Source organism: Bombina bombina, chromosome 4, assembly GCF_027579735.1.
Source record: "Bombina bombina isolate aBomBom1 chromosome 4, aBomBom1.pri, whole genome shotgun sequence".
NCBI lineage: Eukaryota > Metazoa > Chordata > Amphibia > Anura > Bombinatoridae > Bombina > Bombina bombina.
In genome coordinates, this window is record NC_069502.1 from 479,472,358 (window position 1) to 479,488,288 (window position 15,931).

General features: G+C 39.2%; 1 protein-coding gene across 1 annotated transcript in view; it reads left to right on the forward strand.

Annotated features, from left to right (window-relative positions):
- The first annotated feature begins 1,070 nt into the window (after positions 1 to 1,070).
- MCPH1 (microcephalin 1) overlaps positions 1,071 to 15,931 on the forward strand; it is a 1,050,284-nt gene continuing 1,035,423 nt past the window's right edge. The window contains exons 1-3 of the mRNA XM_053710372.1: positions 1,071 to 1,123; positions 3,702 to 3,793; positions 13,795 to 13,913. Of these exons, the coding sequence (XP_053566347.1) occupies positions 1,072 to 1,123; positions 3,702 to 3,793; positions 13,795 to 13,913 (263 nt within the window). The 5' untranslated portion in view covers position 1,071. The remainder of the gene's footprint in view (positions 1,124 to 3,701; positions 3,794 to 13,794; positions 13,914 to 15,931) is intronic.

Here is a 15,931-nt window from a genome sequence, read left to right on the forward strand (position 1 = left end):
GGGTACGTCCTTGGTCGTTAAGTGACTTTTTTAAGAGGACGTACCCTGCACGTCCTCGGTCATTAAGGGGTTAAAGGGACACTTAACCCAAATTTCTTTCTTTCATGATTCAGATAGAGCATGACATTTTAATCAACTTTCTAATTTACTTCTATTATCAAATGTTCTTCTTTCTCTTGCTATCTTTATTTTAAAAGCAGGAATGTAAATCGTAGCAGGCAGTCCATTATGGGTTCAGCTCCATGGATAGTGTTTGCTTATTGGAGGCTTACATTTACCCACCAATAAGCAAGCATAACCCAGGTTCTCAACCAAAAATGGTCCGGCTCCTTTGCATCACATTCCTGCTTTTTAAATAAAGATAGCAAGAGAACAAAGAAAAATTGATAATAGGAGTAAATTAGAAAGTTGCTTAAAATTGCATGCTCTGAATCATGAAAGAAAAATTGGGTTTAGTGTCCCTTTAAGCAGTTTTTTCTTAATCCCATACATGCAAAACAATGTTTAAACATGTTTAATTGCTGCTTTTTCATAATATAAAATATTGAGTAATATGTACTTTTAATTAACAACTTTTCTTTGGTAGTTAACGTCTACCTATATACATGTATATTTTTTTTTACATTTTCCACAGCTTTGCCCAGTACAAGGCAGAAGCCTATTGTTAATACGTTTGACCATAGTCCATAAACCGTTTAATTAGTTTCAACTCCTGCATCGCTCACATCCCGTGTCATTTTATTTGACACCCGGTCACCATCCAATTGCTAATACCGTAAACAGCTGGTTAATGATTGTATTTCTTGAGTAAGGTGGATAGTTTACTGTCCAGTATAAATGATGTATTTAAATGGAATCCGTAATTATTCTGCTCCTATATACTCGACCTGTTCAATTATATACTGTATTACAATTACTCCATCGATTAAAGTACGTGAACCAATCACGCTGCCCGCTGGCTACTACTAGGTTTGGTGACCATCAGTCAACGTGTAGCGTGATGACGTTTGCATTTAGCGGAAGTTAGTTTTGAAGCCGTGGCGCGGTCTTGGTAACTTGTGCTGGGAGAACATGGATCTGTTGGCTTTGTCATCATCCCCAGTTTGCAGCGGGATATTGAAAGGTGACGTCACGGCACATTATATTCTCTGATAAATAAATACGCGAACAATTCTGTACAACTTGTCAAAGAGAGTGCAGGAGCGTTACTGTTTTACATTCCGAACTCATATAGCTCTTACAAATAGTCGCAGATAGACTGTAATGACGTTAAGGAATATACTACATAAGTATTTTAAAGCCTACGTAAAAGTAATAACTATCTAAGAGGAGTGATTAAAGTTTTATTTTGCAAGGAAATTCACTAAGAGTGCTGTTCTAATTTTCTAATAGTTGTCGAAAAATGACATGCTCATTGTACGACTATCAACTGAATCTGCTCTACTACTGTGTATCTCACTCCCCACAAAGTAGTTAAACAGTAGTGCCGCGGTGAACTGCTGATCCATTTAGCAGAGCTAGTCACAGGACTCAGTTGTGCAGCTAGTGCTACTGATTTGGCTTCAGCAGTGGGTTCTGCTTGGGACCAAAAATGCAATATGGGTCCTGAGCAGCACTTCTATGTGTTTAACCCCTTTGCTGAAGTTAAAGGGATAGTCTAGTCAAAATTAAACTTTCATGATTCAGATATAGCATGCAATTTTAAGCAGCTTTCTAATTTACTCATCATTTTTTCTTCATTCTCTTGGTATCTTTATTTGAAAGTAAGCTTAGGTTCTAGCCCGCTTTAGCACCTGGGCAGCGCTTGCTGAGTGGTGTCTAAATGTAGCCACCAATCAGCAAGCGCTACCCATACGTTGAACCAAGATTATATTCTGGCTTTTTCAAATAAAAATACCAAGAGAGTGAAGACAAATTGATAATAGGAGTAAATTGGAAAGTTGCTTAAAATTGCATGCTCTGTCTGGAACATGAAAGTTTAATCTTGACTAGACTATTCCTTTAAAGGGTCAGTAAATTCACACATACTAAAATCGTGGGCAATGTTAGTCTTTGCCATTACATTTGAAACACATTTCATTTTAATAAACAATATTTTTTCCATGTTTTATTTCATCTTGCATTTTGAGTGTAACCGTTAATGGCTGTTCGTTCTCCAACCCCTTAATATCATCTCTAATATGGGCGGTCTAGATCTAATCTGCTCTAACCACATGCAAATTTTGTAACGCCTACATTTCCTCCCACTAAAGCTCGCTCACGCTTATGTCTTTACAGAGCGGCGTTGTATGTAATTACTTTTGCGCACGCGTCAATGTCGTAGCTATGCGCAATGGAAAAAAAGGAGCATTCTCTGTTATATCTGATGTTCTAAGCATCGATCGCTTCACGTGAACGTCGGAAGTCGCGCATACCTTAGTAAATAATAAATTGAGCACGTGTTTACATATCTTATATATAGCGCGACAGATAATTTTACTATAGGTGGATTGCAAATGATTGAAAATAGTGAAAAAAATGCGACGGATCGGTAGGCGGACTGGTAATATACAAGGGGGGGGGGGTAAGTTTTGTGATAAAATTAATAGTTAAAAAAGACGTATTTAAAATGTGATGAATGAAACATATGTTTAATACATCATGCAAATGTAAATTTGAGGTTTACATTTCTGAGTATACTGTCCCTTTAAACTCATTGCATTGCAGGGTCACTAGTAGAGCTGACACTACTAATTGATATAATCGATAATAACCGATTATGAAAATAGTTGTCAACTAATCTCATTATCAATTAGTTGGTCTAATCACCAGCTGCCTAAAGACCTAGTGTCAAGTGTAAGGGTTAAAAAAAAAATAAAAAAATATTGCACAAGGCACATCACAAATGCATTAAAATAACTATTACACACATATAAACCTGATAAAAAAATATATTAATAAAAATGTATTTAAGGGTTAAAATGGATTTGGTATAAAACAAGGTATCTAGGAAGGGGGTGTGTGTATAAAAATATGCTATTGCATGCTGATTATGGACTAGATTACAAGTGGACATATGCTTAGGTTTTTATGAAAGATACTAAAGGTGCTATGGACATTTTATGCTTTTGATTTGGGGTATGCAGAGACCTATGTCTTCATTGGCACCTATACTACATTTTCGTGATATGTACCGGACCAATTTCTATCAGTTTATGTCTGTTGTTTTAAGAGTAGACATTTTTTTCCTAACCTTTTAGCGGTTTATTTACCACTGTATAAAAAGAAATGCTAACATACTTTAGCAAAGGCCACTTGCTGCGACCCTTTTTTTCAGAGTTATTGTCTTGTCATTTGTGTTACCATTATTGTTTTTTTAGGTGATTCTGGTCAAGTTAGGCTGGCTGCTTTTGTACTGACCCAGTAATTGAGCAATGAATGGGAGAAACCAGGTTATTAGCAATTAACACATCTATTAAACTTTTGAGTCAGAACTTGAAAAAATAAATTAATAAGTGCAAATATCACATTTTGTGCCTATCAATTTCAGCCAAGTGTTTATATCACTGCTTTGTGTCCTAGATTTTGAGTACATTTGTATAACATTTTATATTATAAAGACACTACATTGATCATAACTGTTTTGATTTGTTTATGAAGTTCCATTTACTAATACCATTTATAAAACCTATTTAAACCATATTTATCTTTTTCTTTTTCAGATGTTGTTGCTTATGTTGAAGTATGGTCATCTAACAGAACAGAGAACTATTCCAAGACTTTTTCACAGCAACTGCATAATTTGGGTGCAAAAGTAAGTGTTGTGCTTTTTTATTATTATTAGCACAACTTGACTTAGCAATACATTAAATAAATACAATTTACATCTTACAGCTCTCCTGATACGCTATTTGAGCATTTCTTTTTTCCTGGTTTTGAAACTTTGCATGAGAAATTAGAGATGCATTAGTTCAATAAACATATGTATTTAAAAGAAAGTCCTGTCACATCTTTATATTACAATTCTCTTTCTAACAATTTAGTTATGTTACACTCTCCATATTTCTGATAGTAGTGCAGCACACAAATATTTTCAGTAATTTTACTGGGTACTGTTTGCTAAATGAAGCCACCAATCAGCAAGCACTAACCCATAGTGCTGAACCATAAATGGTCCGGCTCCTTAGATTACATTCCTGTTTTTTCAAATAAAGATGCCAAGAGAACAAAGAACAATTGATAATGTGAGTAAATTAGAAAGTTGCTTAAAATGACATGCTATATCTGAATAACAGAAAAGCTGGTGTCATATACCTTTAATGGTACATCAAATTATTTTCTGCCCACATACTTCCTGACTGAACAAATTGAAATCATGCGATTGTTCATGCGATCACGTGATTTCAATGATGGGATCTGGTCAAGGGGAATGCCTATGACGCTAGGCACATCCTCCAGTGCCTGTTCCCATTTAATAAGCTGCTATGGCTTCAATACAGCCAAACGGCCAGGATGTTCCATGCCGTCCTAAAGGAGCTAAAGCCCAGCGCATTAAGGGCGGCATGGAACGTCCTAACGGCGGGAAGGGGTTAAGGTGATTTTGCACTGATATATATATATATATATATATATATATATATACATACATACAAACAAGATGAGCATAGTCTTACAAATATATCAGCAGCCAGGGTTCACTTCACTAGTAAAATAAGTATCAAATCCAAAGTAAAAGGCACTCACTGGGCTCTTCAATAAAATGTAGCGTTTATTTTACAAATATAAAACAGACATAACGTTCAATAGAGTGACCCTAAAAGCAATACTTTTTTTTTTTTTACACATCCTTCATTCTATATGTATCACATTGCTTATTTCTGTCTTTGAATAAAATAATATCCTCACTGGTATTGCAAGCAAAGCTTTTTATAGTCATGAATTTGATTGTTAATGTACTGTATTTAACAATCTGATCTCCAGCCTCTCTTGGTGGAATTTTACAGGAAAAGCAAGCAAAATAAAACTAGGAATGTGCATTTTAATCCCTGGTTAATTAGCCATACATTTTTAATTCTTCTTAATGATTATATTTAAATTAATATAATCATTTGGTGCAAACTCTTAAGCAAATGTATACAAAAAAAGAAAAGAAAAACTAGTGTAGAGCGGGCCTCTAGAAAACTATACAACAATGGCCCCTTTTAAAGGGACATGAACTCCCAACATTCTCTTTCATGATTCAGATAGCATGCAATGTTAACAACTTTCTAATTTACTTCTAGTATCTCATTTTCTTTGTTCTTTTGATATCTTTTGTTGAAAAGCAGGGATGTAAGCTCAGGAGCACGCACATGTCTGAAGCACTGTATGGCAGCAGTTTTGTAAGAATGTTATCCATTTGCAAGAACACTAGCCAACAGCACTATTTCCTGCCATGTAGTTCTCCAGACACCTAGGTATCTCTAAAATTGTATATTCTGTTTGAATCACAAAAAAAAAGTTTTTGGGTTTCATATCCCTTTAAGAAAGGTCATGGAGAATGAGCAAGGCTTAGCTATCAGCTGGGAAGTCCCTGCATGCCTTGCGGCTAAGGAAGAGCGTTCGGTTTCTGAAGTGAGTAGAAGAGAGTGCGGTAGTAAGGATAAAAATGTTAGAATGTTGCTTTTATAGATAATGGGATAGTATGCAGCAGTGAGAGTATCACACCCTACAATTAAAATAATAAGCATATGAAAATATGAACAGCTGTTTGCACTAGTTATATAACAATTATTAAATCACACCAGAGACCATATTATATATCTTTCCTGGTTAGAAAATTACATTTTCATTTATGCCTCCTTTTAGATTAGAAAATCTAGTTTATATACCAGTTTTATTATCTCTAAATGTACTTGCATATATCTGTGTGTTTATCTTATGCAAATGGCTTAACAGTAGGTTCATTTCTGCACCAGAGCAGAATTGCACTACTGGGAGCTAGCTGAGCACATCTGGTGAGCCAATGGAAAGAGGCATATGTGTTCAACACCAATAACCAGCTAGCTCTTAGCAGTGCATTGCTGTTCCTGAGCCTACCTATTTATGCTTTTCAACAAGATACCAAGAGAATTGAGTAAATTTGATAATAGAAATATATTGACTTTCATATCCCTTTAACCCTTTGAGTGCTAAGCACTTCCCCACCTGGGTGTTAATATTTTCTAAGTTTTTTTTTTTTTTTTTTAATTTTTGAAAAAAATGTGTTTAACTTTTCTTTTTTTCTTTTACAGACCCTCAAGACTTACACTGTCGTAAAGGTTAGTCGATTACCTTCCCAACAGTGGGTCTTGGGGGTCTGTAGCTGCTTAGATGCCTGAGATACAGGCTTCTAAACAGCATGCCCCTCCTCCTATACTTAACATTGTTAAGTATAAATAAAGTTGCGCTGTGACATCACCGCGCATCACGTGAAGCCCTGGCGATGCCTGTCACTCTACAGGCACGATCGCCGGGGTGGGAGCGGTTAGGAGCTCCCAGATCTCCCTCAAGGTGGGAGAGTGCTCATGACGGTTCTGAGCCTTTATTAGCACCAGAGTTAGAAACTCTGTGACGGCTCAGAGCCGTCATTAGCACTCAAAGGGTTAAAGGGATAGTAAAGTCTAAATTAAACTTTCATGATTCATATAGGGCATGCAATTTTAACCAACTTTCTAATTTACTTTTATCATCAAATTTGCTTTGTTCTCTTGTTAGTCTTAGTTGAAAGCTAAAACTAGGTAGGCTCATATGCTAATTTCTAAGCCCTTAAAAGCGGTCTCTTATCTGAATGCATTTGACAGTCGTTCACAGCTAGAGGGTGTTTATTCATGTGTTTCATATAAATAACATTGTGCTCACACATGTAGAGTTATTTAAGAGTCAGCACTAATTGCCTGAAATGCAAGTCTGTCAAAAGATCTGAGATAAGGAGGCAGTCGGCAGAAGCTTAGATACAAGGTAGTTACAGAGGTAAAAAGTATATTTCTATAACAGTGTTGGTTATTCAAAACTGGGGAATGGTAAATAAAGGGATTATCTATCTTTTTGAACAATAACATTTTTGGTGTTTACTATCCCTTTAATGTGCAAGTCTGATTGATTAAATCAATGCTAAAAGTACTGTACGAGCAAGGAGACAGCTGCTACTAACTTCTCTGGGATTTTGGAAAGGGATTGTATGACTTTGAGAGATCCTGTGCATTCATTTTCAGTGCAATGGAGGAGTCCTGGTGAGAGTGCTGGAAAAAAATTTTTTGTTCTTGAAGACTTTCAAAAACCGAATTATATGAGAATGCATTGATGTTAAAGGGACATAAAACAAGTTGGGATATAGACAAAATAAAATATAGTACTTACTTTACTTGCAAATTTATACTGCATTGCCTCGCCATTAACCCTTTCATTTAAGTTTCAAAATTTTACAGATCTAATCACCAACACATTTCCTTCTATGGCTGTATCTATATCTACCTTTTGCTTTTGGTAGAATGCAGAAGTAGACACTTATCTGCTGGAGCATGCCTAGAAGCAAATAAGCTGCTGTGAAATACAATGCTGTGTTTCTGTAGCTAAACACTAAAAAGGGGGGTGATGGATCAGACTACTCCAGACAGTATACCTATGTAAGTAATTTATTTTTTATGACACGATGAGTCCACGGATCATCTCAATTACTAATGGGATATTCACCTCCTGGTCAGCAGGAGGAGGCAAAGAGCACCACAGCAGAGCTGTTAAATAGCTCCTCCCTTCCCTCCCACCCAAGTCATTCTCTTTGCCTGTGTTAGTGATAGGAAGTGGCAAAGTGAGGTGTTAGAATAGTTTCTTCAATCAAGAGTTTATTTTTAAGTGGTACAAGATTGTTCTGCTTTGTCCTAGGGTGTAGCCGTAGTCCATATCAGTCTCTACAGTAGATCTTTGGTGGCTTTAGAGTAATGGGAACTTGTGGGATTTAATTCTCACTGCGCCTCCCATATTTAATACTGCCCTATCTTTCTATAGTCTGAGGGACATGACTCAGTCTTTATTTTTCTACAGGTCTATGTGAAGAAGAGGACCTCTCAAACCTGTCAACTGTCAGGCCGTATTAAGAGGTAAAGTGCTTTTTCTTTTTCTGGGGGTACAAGACAGAGCTCAGAACAAGAGGGGCACACACTTCTACCTTTTTACCGTACAAAGGAGCTTCATAGTAATTGGGCACTTTATTTATTGGGCACTATCTCTCAAGTTACAAGAGGGAGTGCTAGACAGCTATATGTGGCACTGGAGGGCTGGTCTGAGTGCTGGGGAGTACTAATGTCATATCGGCTCTATTAGACTGTACTCTGTTATATCCATAGCAACTGGCAGTCTACATAATTTCTTTATTCACTCTCATTTATACATTTCTGTGGAGAAGTGTTTGTGTTTTTGTGTTTCCTTCTCCTCGGGGGTAAATATTTCCCCTGGAGAAGACAGTTCGTTTAGTCACGCCCACTATGGGCGGTCCTTCCTTTCCCGCGCGCGCCTCTTCTTGCGACCTAGAGGAAGTCTGGGCAGCAAGAGAGGAGGCTCCGGTCTGTGTTTGCTAGGAACGCATGTTTGTTACTATTTACATGCGTTCCTAGGACCAGAATGCTTCAGGCGGTTCTGGACATATTGTCAAGTCTTCTGTTGCGCTGGGGGAACTTCCTGGTTGTCTTTTAGTAAGGTAGGCGCCTCAGCAGGGCTGCTGAGGTGTGGAGGTGACTGGGGGGTTAGTTTAACTTGTTTTTTGCTTAATTTGCAGTGCGCAGTAAAAAAGTTGCGCTTTTGAAATTTAAAGGCATAGTACCGTTTTTTTGCACATTGACATTTTTATTAAATTTAAAGTGTTTGTATTAGAATATTTCTAAGTGTGAACAAGTATGGATGAAGGGACTTTGCAAACTTTTCCTTGCTCTTTGTGTGGTGATGCTCATGTGGAACCACCAATACCTTTCTGTCCTATTTGTATTGAGAGGACTATATACGTTTTAAAAATAAAACAATTTCTGAGCCAACTTCTTCTAAGGGGGATGTTGTTCAGGATTCTAATGATGAACATTGTTTGCCTCAACTTTCTCCTCAAGCGCTCCAAGTGTTACCACCCTCACAAGCAGTTCCTGCGTCTCCTCTGTAACTACCACTGGAGTTACTTTAAAAGACATTGCATCTCTCATGTCTTCTACCATTTCTGATGCGCTATCTGCTTTTCCCATGTTGCAGGGTAAACGTAAGAGGCAGACAAGTCATTCAGTTAGCGAGGTTTCTGATGCAATTGTTGCGGTTTCGGAGTTTTCCTCTCAGATGCCTGAGGAGGAAGAAGCTGTGGTAGCATTTGACGGAGAGATTTCAGATTCTGAAGGGGTACTCCCGCTCACTGATACTGAGGTAGTATCTTTTAGATTCAAGCTGGAACACCTCCGTCTATTGCTTAAGCAGGTATTAGCTACTTTAGATGATAGCGACTCCACGGATGTGGTTGTCCCTAAAAAAAATCCAGTAAGTTGAACAGATATTTCGAGGTTCCTTCCTCGTCTGATGTTTTTCCGGTTCCTGACCGAGCTTCTGAGATTGTTGCTAAGGAGTGGGAGAAACCGGGTATTCCTTTTTCTCCATCTCCTATTTTCAAGAAGATATTTCCCATAGCTGAATCTATCAAGCAAGCTTGGCAAACAGTACCTAAGGTGGAAGGGGTTATTTCCACTTTAGCCAAGAGAACTACTATCCCCATAGAGGATAGTTGTGCATTCAAAGATCCTATGGACAAGAAATTAGAGGGCCTGCTCAAGAAGATGTACGTACACCAGGGTCTACAATGGCAGCCTGCTGTGTGCATTGCTACCGTCACCAGTGCGGCTGCATATTGGTTTGACGCCTTATCTGATGCTTTCAAAACGGAGACATCCTTGGATGAGATTCAAGATAAGGATACAGGCCCTCAAGTTAGCTAATTCCTTTATCACAGACGCTTCCCTTCAAATTATCAAGCTGGGAGCTAAGATATCAGGTTTTTCTATTTTGGCCCGCAGGGCCTTATGGCTGAAGCCTTGGTCTGCGGACGTCTCCTAAGTCAAAGCTTTTAGCTATTCCATATAAGGGAAAGACCTTATGTGGCCCTGGTCTATCGGAAATTATTTCTGACATCACGGGAGGTAAAGGTCATTTTCTCCCTGGGGATAAGAAAAATAAGACGAAGGGCCGCCAGAGTAATTTTCGTTCCTTTCGTAATTTCAGGGGAAGTTCCTCATCTTCCATTGTCAAACAGGATCAACCCAAACCGGCGTGGAGATCTACCCAGCCTTGGAATAAGGGAAAACAGGCTAAGAAGCCTGCCGTTTAATCCAAGTCAGCATGAAGGTCATGCCCCCGATCCGGATCTGGTAGGGGGGCAGACTTTCTTTCTTCGTTCAAGCCTGGATTCGGGATGTTCAGGATCCCTGGGCATTAGAAATTGTGTCCAAGGGATACCAGTTGGATTTCAACGGTTTTCCTCCCAGTGGAGGGTTCCTACTTTCAAGAGAGACAGACAAAAAGAGAGGCATTCTTACATTGTGTAAGAGACCTCTCCGATCTGGGAGTGATTGCTCCCATTCTCTTACGGGAACAGGGTCAGGGATTTTACTCCAACCTATTTTTGGTTCCAAAAAAGGAGGGAACCTTTAGGCCCATTTTAGACATCAAGAGTCGAAACAAGTTACTCAGGGTACCGCCCTTCAAGATGGAAACTATACATTCCATTCTTCCTTTAATCCAGGAGGGTCAATTTATGACAACAGTGGACTTAAAGGACGCATACTTGCATGTTCCCATTCACAAGAACCAAGTTCCCATTCACAAGAACTAAGATTCGCATTTCTGGACAAACACTTTCAGTTTGTGGCTCTTGGTTTTGGTCTTGCCGCTGCTCCCAGAGTGTTCACAAAAATTCTGGGTTCTCTGTTAGCGGTACTTCGTTCTCGAGGCATTGCTGTGGCGCCCTATCTGGACGACATTCTAATCCAGGCACAGTCCTTTCATCTAGCGGAATCCCACATGAGTATGGTATTGTCTTTCCTTCGCTCTCACGGGTGGAAGGTAAATTTACAAAAGAGCTCTCTTGTCCCAAGTACAAGGGTAACTTTCCTGGGAACCGTAACAGATTCTCTGTCAATGAAGATCTTTCTGACAGAAGTCAGGAAATCGAAGATTATAGATACTTGTCGAGTCCTTCAGTCCACTCCTCGGCCATCAGTGGCTCAGTGCATGGAGGAAGTCGGGCTGATTGGTGGCGGCACTGGACATCATTCCTTTTGCTCGGTTTCATTTCAGACCTCTGCAGTTAAGACCAATTTGTCTCCTCAAATACTACTGGAGCAGGAGACAAGGGATTCTCTTCAATGTTGGTTGTCTCTGGATCATCTCTCCCAGGGAACCTGCTTTCACAGTCCATCTTGGGCAGTTGTGACAGCAGACGCCAGCCTTCTGGAGTGGGGAGCAGTCTGGGGCTCTAAAGGCTCAGGGAGTTTGGACTCGGTCAGAGTCTGTTCTAACTATAAACATTCTGGAGCTGAGAGCAATGTACAATGCTCTTCTGACCTGGCCTCAGTTAGCTTCGGTCTAGTTTATCAGGTTCCAGTCAGGCAACATAACGTCAGTAGCTTACATCAATCATCAGGGAGGAACAAGGAGTTCCTTAGCGATGAGAGAGGTATCCAAGATAATCCAGTGGGCGGAGACTCACTCTTGTTGGCTGTCAGCGATCCACATCCCAGAGGTGAACAACTGGGAGGCAGACTTCCTGAGCAGGCAGACTTTTCATCCGGGGGAGTGGGAACTCCATCCGGTAGTGTTTGCCAGCCTGATCCGCAAGTGGGGTCAGCCGGAATTAGATCTAATGGAATCGTGTCAGAATGCCAAGCTCCCGAGATACGGTTTAAGGTCCAGGGATCCCCAGGCGGAAATAATAGATGCCTTGGCGGTTCCTTGGACCTTCAGTCCGTTTGCGCTTCTTCCTCTGTGATTGCTCGAATCAAGAAGGAGAAGGCATTGGTGATACTCATTGCACCAGCCTGGCCTCGCAGGATTTGGTATGCAGATCTGGTGGACATGTCATCTCAACCACCTTGGAGTCTAACGCTGAGGAAGGACCATCTAATTCAAGGACCCTTTCTTCATCCAAATCTAGTTTCTCTGAAGCTGACTGCTTGGAGATTGAACGCTCAATTCTGTTTAAGCAGGGTTTTTCTGAATCGGTCATTGAGACCATGATCCAGGTTCGTAAACCTGTAACCAGAAGAATTTATTATAAGATATGGCGTAAATATCTATATTTTGTCTTTTCTCCAAGAAGGATTGGAAAAAGGATTATTGACAAGTTCTCTGAAGGGTCAAATCTCTGCTTTTTTCTATTTTGTTGCATAAACATCTGGCAGATGTTCCAGACGTTCAGTCTTTTTGTCAGGCCTTGGTTAGAATTAGGCCTGTGTTCAAACCGGTTACTCCTCCTTGGAGTCTGAATTTAGTTCTTAATGTTCTCCAACGGCCTCCATTTGAGCCTATGCATTCTTTAGATGTTATCTTGGAAAGTTTTATTTAGTTGCTATTTCCTCTGCTCGTAGAGTCTCTGAACTCTCGGCTTTGCAGTGTGAATCTCCTTATCTTCCATTCGGATAAGGTTGTTTTGCGTAAGCTGGGATTTCTTCCTAAGGTTGTTTCTGACAGGAACATTTACCAGGAGATTGTTGTTCCTTCTTTGTGTCCTAATCCTCCTCCTCAGAAGGAACGACTTTTGCACAATTTGGACGTGGTTCGTGCTTTAAAGTATTACCTACAGGCGACTAAAGATTTTCGTCAGTCTTCCTCTTTGTGGTTTTCTTAGGGAAACGCAAGGGTCCGAAAGCTACGGCTACTTCCCTTTCTTTTTGGCTAAAGAGTATCATCCACTTTGCATATGAGACTGCTGGACAGCAACCTCCAGAGAGAGTTACGGATCGTTCCACAAGAGCTGTTGCTTCCTGTGGGGCATTCAAAAATGATGCTTCTGTGGAATAGATTTGCAAGGCTGCTACTTGGTCCTCTCTTCACACTTTTTCAAAGTTTTACTTTTTTTACTTGTGCCTCAGCTGAGGCCGCCTTTGGGAGAAAGGTTCTTCAAGCAGTGGTACCTTCCGTTTAGGTTCCCTGTCTTGTCCCTCCCGTATCATCTGTGTACTCTAGCTTTGGTATTAGTTTCCATTAGTAATTGAGATGATCCGTGGACTCATCGTGTCATAAAAAAGAAAACAAAATTTATGCTTACCTGATAAATGTATTTCTTTTTTGACACGATGAGTCCACGGCCCGCCCTGTTCTTGTTAGACAGGTTGTGGGTTATGTAAACTTCAGACACCTCTGCACCTTGGCTTTTCCTTTCTCTTCCTAACTTCGGTTGAATGACGAGTGGGAGGGAAGGGAGGAGCTATTTAACAGCTCTGCTGTGGTGCTCTTTGCCTCCTCCTGCTGACCAGGAGGTGAATATCCCATTAGTAATTGAGATGATCCGTGGACTCATCGTGTCAAAGAAATAAATTTATCAGGTAAGCATAAATTTTGTTTTTGTTGATTTTTGAAAAATATTTTAAAACACTTGCCAGCAATTTTTAAACTATTTTTATTTAATTAGCCATTTTAGGATATGCACAAATCTCAACATGTTTTATGGCACTTTAAGGTTTAATTCCTGACATCTTTTTACACTCACTTTTAATTACGCACAATACCTGTCTGTTTTAATGTTTCTCTCCTTTTTTTTTTTTTTTTTTTTTTTTCCTTCAGATTTCTAAAACTTTCAACAAACAGGTTACACATGTAGTTTTTAAAGATGGTAATCAAGGAACATGGGCCAAGGCAGTCAAAACAGGAGTTAAACTGGTATCTGTACTATGGGTAGAAAAGTGAGTATTCATTTTATAAAACCTATAAAATCATTCTTATTTCAATATGTTGTTTCCCCCCCCCCCCCCAAACATTAAAGTGAACGTAAATTTTGATACTAAAATGCCCAGTTTTTAAAAATTCGATTAAAAACAGGGGCACTTTAATTCATCAAAATTTACATTTCACTCCTGTTGTGAAAAAAAAAAACGTACCTTTTAATCTTCACAGCCGCTCCAGCTTCCTCCAACTGTTGCAAAGCCTCTTCCTGGGTCTAAAATGAGGAATCCAGCTTCCTCAATCACAGCGTTGAATCAGACACTGATTTCCCCGGGGGGAAGCTGTGATTGGAGGATGACCTATCCATCATTTCTGCCATTAGAAATGGCTTGCAACGACCGGAGGAAGCTGGAGCTGCTGTGAAGATTAAAAGGTAAGTTTTTTTTTTTTTAGTTTTTTTTTTTTTTTTTTCACAACAGGAGTGAAATGTAAATTTTGATGAATTAAAGTGCCCCTGTTTTTAAAGGGACAGTCTACCATAGAATTGTTATTGTTTTAAAAGATAGATAATCCCTTTATTACTCATTCCCCAGTTTTGCATAACCAACACAGTTATATTAATATACTTTTTACCTCTGTGATTACCTTGTATCTAGGAACCTTCTTCCAGCCCCCTGATCACATGACTGTTTATTATCTATTGTCTTAAATTTAGCATTGTTTTGTGCTAAATCTTAAATAACCCCCTGTGCCTGAACACAGTGTTATCTATATGGCCCATGTGTACTTTCTGTCTCTTTGTGTTGAAAAGAGATTTAATAAGCCTGTGATAAGAGGCAGCCCTCAAAGGCTTAGAAATTAGCATATGAGCCTACCTATATTTAGTTTAAACTAAGAATACCAAGAGAAAAAAGCAAATTTGATGATACAAGTAAATTGGAAAGTTGATTCAAATTAAAAGTCCTATCTGAATAATGAAAGTTTAATTTGTACTAGACTGTCCCTTTAATCGAATATTTAAAAACCGGGCACTTAAGCATCAAAATTTACATTCACTTTAACTTATTAGTCATGTATACATATTTGGTTCCTCTGAGGGAACTTTAATCTTGACTGTGTTCATTGGTGATCATATTTAGTTCTGGAAGTCTGTTTCCTGTGTACTTCATGGTGCTAACTTTCAGTGGTTTGCACGCTTGGCTACTAGTTAAAACAGTCACCAGATCTGTAACCTGGCATACAATTGTGCAGGGGTACCAGTAAGCAACAAAGATAGAATTACCTGTAAGCAACAGTCACAGTGAGGATTAGTAAGTAGCAGTCAGGATGTGTGGCTTAGTAAGCAGGTTCATGGGATTACTGGTAAATACCAGTGGCAGTTTCTGTAGCTCTGTAATTCCTGATGGATAACTGAATGCCCATGCTGAGTTTAGCAAATACCACAATAGACTAGACATAGAGACTGTGAGACAAAACCAATAGTCTGGTACTAGGAGGACCAGAGGCAAATTCAGGTCAAGGACAAGGCTGGTGGAAAACAAAGAGGGTGAAACTATAGCTAAGGTCAAAAACTGGATAAAGAATCAGAAGTTCTCAAAGTAGAATACTCAATACCGGAGCACTGAGTTTATGGATTTGCTGGTATTTATAGCAGGATGATTGCAAAAGTCAGCACCCCTGAAGCAACATGTGGATAGTGAAAGATCAGATTGGACGGACATTATACTTTCTATACGTAAGAGCAAGTCACTCGGGGACTGAGACTTGAGCTGAGTGTATCCACACAAAGTATTCCTTTTGTGACCAGAAGCTGTGGGTTTGGTTAAGACAGTTGTTGATACTGGTGTGTAAGCAAGAGAAGAGAGGGTGTGACTTCTGCAAATGTGTTATCCTTGTTTTAATACAGCCAAAACATTTCTGATTTAGTGTAGTTGATTTAATTTTGTATAACGGGAAAGAGGCAAACTCTTCTATGCCATTCAGAATGTTATAGAAGGGACATTAACGTCAGTTGTCACAAATTATTCTCTACGATAGA